Below are 8191 nucleotides of genomic sequence, written 5' to 3' on the forward strand. Positions count from 1 at the left end.
TTGGAGGGGAAATTGAAGTGAGAGAGAAGGAAAAACTAATTTTGGGAGATTTGAGTAAATAATGTCTTAATTGACGTTTTTTTTTGAATTTATAAAGTTAAAACAATGTCGTTTTATGCTCATCCATTAGTCAATTGACAGTCAATAGATGGAAGGACCTGCGATGCCACGAAAACAAAGTATAAGGGTCCACTTCTTGCGAATTTAAAACGAAAGGTGCATATAAAAATGACCCTAACACATGGAGTGTCCGTGACATTTGGCCTAAATATTATCTAGGGTTAATATAATTTTTGGTCATTGAAAGATTTTGGATTTTCCGTTTTAGTCACCGAATATTCAAATGTTTCAACATGGTCATCAAAAATTGTAATATGTTTCAATGTGGTCATTATTATAGTGTTTAATTGTTTCAAGATAGTCACCAAAAGATTTTCCAAAAAAAAAAAAAGAAAAGCACGGTCACCAAAAGGTCCAAACCTGACTAGAATGAAACATATGAAAAATCTAAATTCTTTCGGTTGGCAAAAGTATTTAGGGAAAGAAAGGAATAAAATAATAAATAATAATAAAAATTTTAAGTTCACACTTCACGCTTGGGTCCATTGAGAGTGCATTGGAGAAGAAAACAGAAATGGCGAGAAGGCTCCTTTGTTACCGCCAATTCGTCCATTCCTCCGTTTACAGATTTCAAAGACACAATCTTCTTCTTCCAACGCCATCCCCCAGGTCTCAGCTTTACTCATACATGTGTATCTACTCTGTGATTGCGACTCATACAGGATTTGAACAAGAAGTTTTTTCTTTTTAATTTTCCGTTTCATGATTTTCAGGTTACAATCACCTCTTCATTCAGTTGCAAGCAATTTAAGAAATCGAATCAGTTGTGGGTATATGAATAGTTTTCAGGGTTAGCTTCCGTTTCTCAAGTTTCATGTTCATATATCTATTTGGTGGAAGTGCGGATTTTGTACTCAATCTGTTTGTAGAAAGTCCTGGAAGAGGTCAATTCATCAACTATTTTGTACCCGCCGATAACGATACATCTTTTTATGCTTTGCTCTCATGTGTGAAGAATTCCTTCTTCTTTTTTCTCCGTTTACTCAGGAAAAACTTGTATAATCACTTCATAGAACATGATTCTAGCCACTACATTATCGACAGCATTTTGGGTGTAATTATGGGTTGGGACTCATGGGGCTAAATCATGTTAGAAATTCTCATCTTTTGTGCTCTTATCTATTAATTGTCTGGAGTCTTAGAAGAATTGAACTTTGAATTCTCGGTCTTGGACATGATGTAACTTAATTATAGGTGCATTGTTCGAGATTTGACCGGCTGAATTTGTGACTGCAAGCACTTTGTTGATCAATTTTATGTTCTTTGTTATACATTATTATGTTGGCTATGCCCAAATTGCCATTGTCTATCTACATGCTTTTAGCCAAATCTGTCATCTTTTTCAGATAAAAAGTGATTGTTGACTGTTGATCATAATTTATTTTGAAACTTTTTAGTATAATTTATCGTTCTTCTCAATTAAAACTTAATTTATATCCCAGATGCATGTTAGATGTAATGACTACCAAAATAAACTAAAAAGTTATTTAGTTTGCTTATATTTCAGTTCCTGGCTGCAAGAAGGATATTTTTGTAGCAACTATTGCATGTTGTTCTCTTTTCTGAAATGACTGCATCTGGTATACAATGAACGTTTTGCAGTATCACGAACATATTCTCGTGGCAGCAGCAAGAACTATGATCTCTTTGGCGGTGGGAAACCGGGTGATGAGAACTTCAGAAAGGCCTGGAAGAAAGAGATGGAGGAAGATGATTCTGTATGGACAGGAAGTGAAGATGAAAGCGATTCTGAGAAAGGTAGAAATAGTCTAGAAGAACAGATCCGGAAAGCCAGACAGAAAGCAAAGGCGGAGTCTGACCTGATTGATGCTGATGATAGCGATGAGTTAAGAAGTGTATGGTCTGAAAGTGATGAGGAGAAGACTCTATGGACTGGAAGTGAAGGTGATGATGAAGATGATATTCCAACAGAAGCACGCCCAAATGAAGCTAGTGATAAGTATATAGATAAAGTGTTTGAGTTTGAGGAAAAGCCAAAGTATCGGACACTTTCAGAGCTCCTGAAGGATGAGGATGAACCGGAAGAGTTGTCCCCGGGGAAGCAAGCAAGGAAAATCGCAGTTGAGAATGCCTTGAAAAAATTGAAGAAAGGGCCAGACGGGCGCTACACAAATGTGTGGGAAGTCATGAGTGATATAGACATTTTGATTGGAGCTTTTGAGAATATTGTTTCTGGACCAGAGTATGAAGAGCTTAGAAAAGGAGGACCAAAGAAGTTGAATGTTGAGTTTTTCAAGGATATACAAGCACGTATGAGAGATCCAAATTATAAGTGGTCACCTGAGTTAAAGTTGAAACCAAAAAGCAAGCTGGTTTCTAGAAAGAAATGGCAGAAGGCCCAATCTAGAAGGAGAAAAGCACAAAAACGGTAAGTTGGAGTGGTATGTTACCTTAAGATAGATTTATTTATCCCAAAACCAGAAGAGGAAAAAAAATGTATTGTCTTTGTTTAGTCTGAGCAACAACTGATATCAGAATGCATGAGTATGTGCACAAATTTTACCTTCAATTTTTCTCAGCATTTTCTGGACTTTCTTCTTGCAACCTTCGCAGTTAATGTGTACTTTGAGAACATGTGCCTGCAGAGAAGGAAAATGTAGAACAAACCCAGTTCAGTGGAAGCATTGTTCACATTCTTCACTTTTTTGTTCCATGTTAGAATTAAAAATATTTTAGAACTATTAGTAAAGGGGGGAAAAAAACTACTGCTTTTATTGGGGTCAGTTACTAGTGATTAATCAAGTGAAAATTGAATATGACCAAGTAAGAGAAATGGGGACTCATGAATTTAACACTTAAATATGGATACTTTACCATATGATGCCTACCTCCCCATAAGATGCCTTTTTTGTGCAATCAGTTTTTTAAATCCAAATTTCACACTGAATTTCCTCTGAAGCAAACATTTTGTGATTGATTTGGTTTGTTAATAAAACTTAACGTGATCCAACACACTCCATCCCCCGCATGGGCAGAGAACTCGTCGCTATCTCGGCTGTGCTACTGGTGGCTCTAAGGAAGTCGAAATAGGAGAATACTCATCTTGGGCTTACTTCTTAGATTCTTTTAGCAGGTATCCCCTCCGCACTTGGCTTCCCATCATGCAATTAAAAAAAAAAAAAAAAGAATACACCATCAAAAACAGAATTTCAGTTCTTGTTGGAGTAATAGTATTGTAATGAGGTTTTACTAATATTAATTATAATTAAATGGACTCTCAATCAGTTAATTGAACACTCCAATAAACAGTAAATTTTTGGTATAACATACAATAATGGAGACCAGCATAACTAATATGTCAATTAAGGATGTATTAATGTATGCCATATTCTCATTCTTGAGCCACCACCATCACCATGAAGACTCCATTGTTGGTTTTGCCTGTTCTGTTTCTTGTCCTGAATGTAGTTCATGCACATGATTATGCAGCAAAGCAAGTAAGCAGAGAAAGGTTTCCAAAGGGTTTCCTGTTCAGCACGGCGACTTCTGCATATCAAGTTGCAGGCATGACTCACGAAGATGGTAGAGGGCCTAGCATTTGGGATGTTTTTGTTCAAACTTCAGGAAAATAAACTTCTCTTTCTTTACATTTTATATTGTTACTTTTTTCTGAAACTCTGAAACTTTGATTCCTTGGTTTGTTACAGGAAACACTGCTGATACCTCCACTGCAGAAGTATCTGTGGATCAGTATCACCATTATAAGGTGTGAAATTTTCAATTGGTGAGTTGTTAGACTATTAACATGACTATGAACATACATTTTGATCACAGGAAGATGTTGATCTCATGAGCAAGCTAAACTTTGATGCATATCGGTTCTTGATTTCATGGTCAAGAATATTTCCAAGTAATTGAAGCTTTTTTTCTTATTTTTTCGGTTTCCGAATTTAGATTTCTGTTCTTTTTCTCAGTTGTTTGGGCTTACTCAACTTTGTTGTTCCTGCAGATGGTACTGGAAGAGTGAACTGGTTAGGAGTTGATTATTACAATAGTTGATTGACTATATCATTGACAAAGGTACTTATTTTGAATTAACAATCCAATTATCATCACACAGTATGATTGCTTAAAATTGAATCTTAAAAAGAAAGTTGTAGGAATCACTCCATATGCAACCTTGTATCACTTTGATCTCCCTCAAGCACTTCAGGACAGATATGGTGGATTCCTCAGTGATAAATTTGTGTAAGTTTCATCATATATATATATAATAAAATGACTAAAATATTGCAGGAAGGATTTTGCAGATTACGCGGAATTTGTTTCAACACTGGATGACTTTCAATGAACCCAGGATTGTTGCTGCTATAGGATTTGACACTGGTATAGTCCCTCCAGCTAGGTGATCCAAGGAATATGGAAAATGTACCGATGGAAGCTCTGGCACCAAGCCCTACATTGTAGCTCACAACATCATTTTAGCTAATGTTGCCGCAGTTCACAGATACCGCGCCAAATACCAAGCAAGAAACATAGCAATCCTTTCGGTTTTGATGCTTAAGTCATTATCAGTTACTTCATTAATTTGTGTAATGTTAATTTTTTTTACTAGGATCAACTAAAGGGAAGAATTGGAATCGTTTTGGACGTCGTTTGGTACGAACCTCTTACGACAGGAAAGGCTGACAATAATGCAGCTCAGAGAGCAAGAGATTTTCACATTGCATGGTAATGACACTGATCTGATCACTGAAGTTTTTAAATCAAAATTTTGTTCCTTAACTTTTACATTTATTTATTTATTTCTATAGGTTCTTCCATCCTTTGGTATATGGTGAATATCCCAAAAACAATGCAAGAGATTGTTGCAGAAAGGCTTCCCAACTTTAGTCAAAGAGAGGTTGAAGTTGTTAATTTGACTTTATTGGTGTCAACCATTACACTTCAAACTATGTGTATGATCCTCACTACACTAAACAGCCTGAAGAACCAAGCTATCAGATGGCTTGGAATTGTGGACTTGCCCGTAACGCCGCCACCATATTACTATATCAGTTGATTCTTTTTGTTATGATGATTTGTTTATATTCGCAGATGACAAGAATGGTGTCCCAATTGGATCAAAAACACAATCTAGTTGGATTTATGTGGTACCATGGGGAATCTACAAGGCAGTTACGTATATAAAAGAGCGATACGGAAACCCAACCATGATTATATCTGAAAATGGTAATGTTGTTCTGCTTTGATTTGGTGAGGTGGTTAAGGTTTTTGAACTGATATTGTTCATGAACAATGTCAGGCATGGATGATCCTGGCAATGTTACTCTTCCGAAAGGATTGTATGACACAGACAGATTAACGTTCTATAAGGCCTACTTGAGCAACCTGACGAGGGCTATTTGATGTTGGAGCAAATGTGACTGGCTATTTTGCGTGGTCGTTGCTCGACAATTTCGAGTGGATGATGGGATATACTTCAAGGTTTGGCATAATTTATGTTGACTACAGTGACCTAAGTAGGCACCCAAGATGTCAGCATACTGGTTTAAACATATGCTTACCAGAAAGGCCTAAAGAATGATTTATAGCTAAGTTATGCAGATTTCTGCACCAACTTTTGATGAGTTATGCTATGAATTCTATCAACAACACCAGTCTTAATGAAAACGACGGAGCGTTCATTCAGCTAAATAATCTTTTATGAATGACATTTCATCATGAGCTTACTTATTTGACAAGGAAAAACACACAATCAAGGACAGAAAACAAACAGAATTAGCGCGGAGCAGATATTTGTTTCTAGATGGTTTCATTGACATTGTTTTTATCAGCAACTGGATCGACGTTTGAGAGAGGCAGCAATCCCTTTGCTCGGCATGCTTCAATGGCATCTGTAAACATGTCCTCTAGACTGTACTTGAACTGAAATCCCAAGTCTCTAAGCTTCTTAGAAGAGAAAACGATGTTCTTCACATTCTCATCAACATCTTTGAACCTGAAAAACAATGCCTTATTTTTTTTAGCCGGAGTAGCCAAATAAATGTTATACCAATTGACCTTCTGAAGTTTTGGAGACTTACTGGGTAGGAACATTGTATTCAGGGTACTTGTTTTTGAGCATTTTTGCAAGTTCAAGAATTGTAGCTTCATGTGAGGAGCAAATGTATCGGCCCTCGGCTTTTGGATTCTCAAACAAGAATATATGAGCATTGCAGAGATCATCCAGGTGCACAAATTGTCCTTGTTTTATGATATGATAGTGGGATTCATTTCCTGTGTTGACACCAAACATGTCAAGAGGTATGAAACTAAATGTGTATATATAATTATATATATATATGTTAAATGTACCTGTGATTGGTGAGAGTCCAGTTATAAGGCTAGGAGGCATTGATGGCATAAGAAATGGACCAACCACAAGAGTTGGTATGATACTGATGAAATCAATGTTGTTCTCTTTGGCATATTTCCAAGCTGCTTGTTCAGCCAATGTCTTTGACACAAAATACATCTGGTTCCAGAAAAAAATAAAAAAGATTTGGAGTCTCTATCATCATTAATCAACTAGTTAATTGTGCAGTTTGGAAGGATTTATAGTCAGTACTAACCCATCCAGTCATCTTTACAGACTTGACGAATTCCAGGTCACTCCAGCAGCTCTCATCATACTCTGACTGCTGTTGTTCTCCAACATCAACAGTTCCTGCAGATGATGTGAATACAAGTCTTCGCACAGTTTTAGCTTCCGCGCAAGCTTTCATTATGCTAAGTACTCCGTTAATCGTTGGCTTTATCACCTCATTCTGCCAAATAAACCAGAGATACTATGTTAGTATGAGAAAAGAAAATGCTTTCAACAAAATCAGGGAAGAGACTTGATTTCCTATCAAATTCGATCGATGCAGTTTGTAGTTCTGATAAATTGGAATCAAATTTTTTGATTCCATATACCTCTGGATCCTTAGACTCAAAATCCATAGGTGTAGCCACATGAAACACACCAGTGCATCCTCTAATTGCTTCATCAAAACTTCCCTCAACTGCAAGATCAGCTTTCCACAGACTCAAATGTGTCTTGGCATTTGGCAGATCTAACAAATGTTTCACTTTCTTCATGTTTTCTGTCACCACCAACAAAATTATAAAGAAAACAAAAATTGACAACGACAGAACATTGAAAATGAAGTTGTGATGCAATGATCGAACCGGGGTCTCTGACAGTGGCTCGAACCACATAACCAGTCTCTAGCAGTCTCATGACAAGCCATGATCCAATGAACCCAGCTGCTCCAGTGACACACACAGTTTCACCTTCTCCTCCCATGATATTGTGTTGTGTCTGTCAGTAGGTAGTACTGTGAAAATATGTTAGTGGGTATTGTTTTTATATACAAAAACACTCATGTTCCCAACTAACTTTCCCAACTAACTTCAATTCAGGTGTTTGTTGCATGTACGTTTGTGGTAGCTGCATAAAAGCATAAAGAACAAAAACATTGGAATGACTTTGTATAAATCATATTTTATGTGTGGAGTAGATGGAAGAAGAAGAGGGTATTCAGGGGAGGGATTGGCTCTCAAAACACTGAAACCTAATTGTTCTTCTTCAAGACCTAATATTATGTGGAAAATTAGGTGACGCTGTAAGTCTTATTCTGTCAACTCCTGATTTTAGGCTTAAAATATATCATTATAAGGTATTGATGCCATATAGATTGATTGATTAGTTGTATCTATATAATTATATATTTCCTTCTATATATATATTTATAGTTTTGGCTTCTTCAAAGAGTCTCTATTTTACTTTCTAATACACCAATCAATACATGTTTATTTTTTGAAAGGCAATCAATACATGTTTTGAATGTTAATACAATAGCTTGTTTTGATGTGAATGTATAAGTAATTACCTTATATATCTATATAAAATATGATGGACTATGATATTTGGACTCTTCAATATACCCCGCCATACCCGTGTCGACACGATATAACATGGGTATGAGTATGAGATCTGACACGGATCTTCCAAACAAAATTTGGACACTTCGTTTTTTTTTTTTCCTTCTTATGATTCTACTCTTTAAATTTGAAGACTCAATTA

General features: G+C 36.3%; 2 protein-coding genes and 1 pseudogene across 3 annotated transcripts; 2 read left to right on the forward strand and 1 right to left on the reverse strand.

The window, feature by feature from the left end:
• Nucleotides 1-577: 577 nt before the first annotated feature.
• On the forward strand, nt 578-2781 carry LOC120012073 (nucleolin). 2 transcript variants are annotated; one of them, XM_038863319.1, is made up of 3 exons: nt 578-729; nt 834-910; nt 1723-2781. In XM_038863319.1, the coding sequence occupies exons 1-3, from the start codon at nt 635-637 to the stop codon at nt 2511-2513; spliced, it is 963 nt and encodes a 320-aa protein (XP_038719247.1). In that variant the 5' UTR covers nt 578-634; the 3' UTR covers nt 2514-2781. The 2 variants fall into 2 exon arrangements, with proteins under 2 accessions (XP_038719247.1, XP_038719248.1); XM_038863320.1 differs by having other exon boundaries at nt 658-729; nt 834-1004.
• Nucleotides 2782-3971: 1190 nt separating this feature from the next.
• LOC120012543 lies at nt 3972-5661 on the forward strand (annotated as a pseudogene).
• Nucleotides 5662-5744: 83 nt separating this feature from the next.
• LOC120012083 (dihydroflavonol 4-reductase-like) lies at nt 5745-7452 on the reverse strand. The gene is made up of 6 exons (XM_038863337.1): nt 7294-7452; nt 7039-7208; nt 6696-6890; nt 6439-6598; nt 6168-6360; nt 5745-6082 (listed from the first exon to the last, which is right to left on the reverse strand). Exons 1-6 carry the CDS (start codon nt 7409-7411, stop codon nt 5887-5889), a joined length of 1032 nt encoding a protein of 343 aa, XP_038719265.1. The 5' UTR covers nt 7412-7452; the 3' UTR covers nt 5745-5886.
• Between the last annotated feature and the right edge of the window lie 739 nt (nt 7453-8191).

This window comes from Tripterygium wilfordii, chromosome 13, assembly GCF_013401445.1.
Source record: "Tripterygium wilfordii isolate XIE 37 chromosome 13, ASM1340144v1, whole genome shotgun sequence".
NCBI classification, from domain to species: Eukaryota; Viridiplantae; Streptophyta; class Magnoliopsida; order Celastrales; family Celastraceae; genus Tripterygium; species Tripterygium wilfordii.

Coding starts and splice junctions, on each gene's coding strand:
- LOC120012073 (XM_038863319.1), top strand. CDS start 635: ATGGCGAGAAGGCTCCTTTGTTACCGCCAATTCGTCCATTCCTCCGTT. Junction 730..833: donor CTTCCAACGCCATCCCCCAG/GTCTCAGCTTTA, acceptor CATGATTTTCAG/GTTACAATCACCTCTTCATT. Junction 911..1,722: donor GTATATGAATAGTTTTCAGG/GTTAGCTTCCGT, acceptor AACGTTTTGCAG/TATCACGAACATATTCTCGT.
- LOC120012083 (XM_038863337.1), bottom strand. CDS start 7,411: ATGGGAGGAGAAGGTGAAACTGTGTGTGTCACTGGAGCAGCTGGGTTC. Junction 7,209..7,293: donor AGCCACTGTCAGAGACCCCG/GTTCGATCATTG, acceptor TGGTGGTGACAG/AAAACATGAAGAAAGTGAAA. Junction 6,083..6,167: donor GAATACAATGTTCCTACCCA/GTAAGTCTCCAA, acceptor ATTGTTTTTCAG/GTTCAAAGATGTTGATGAGA.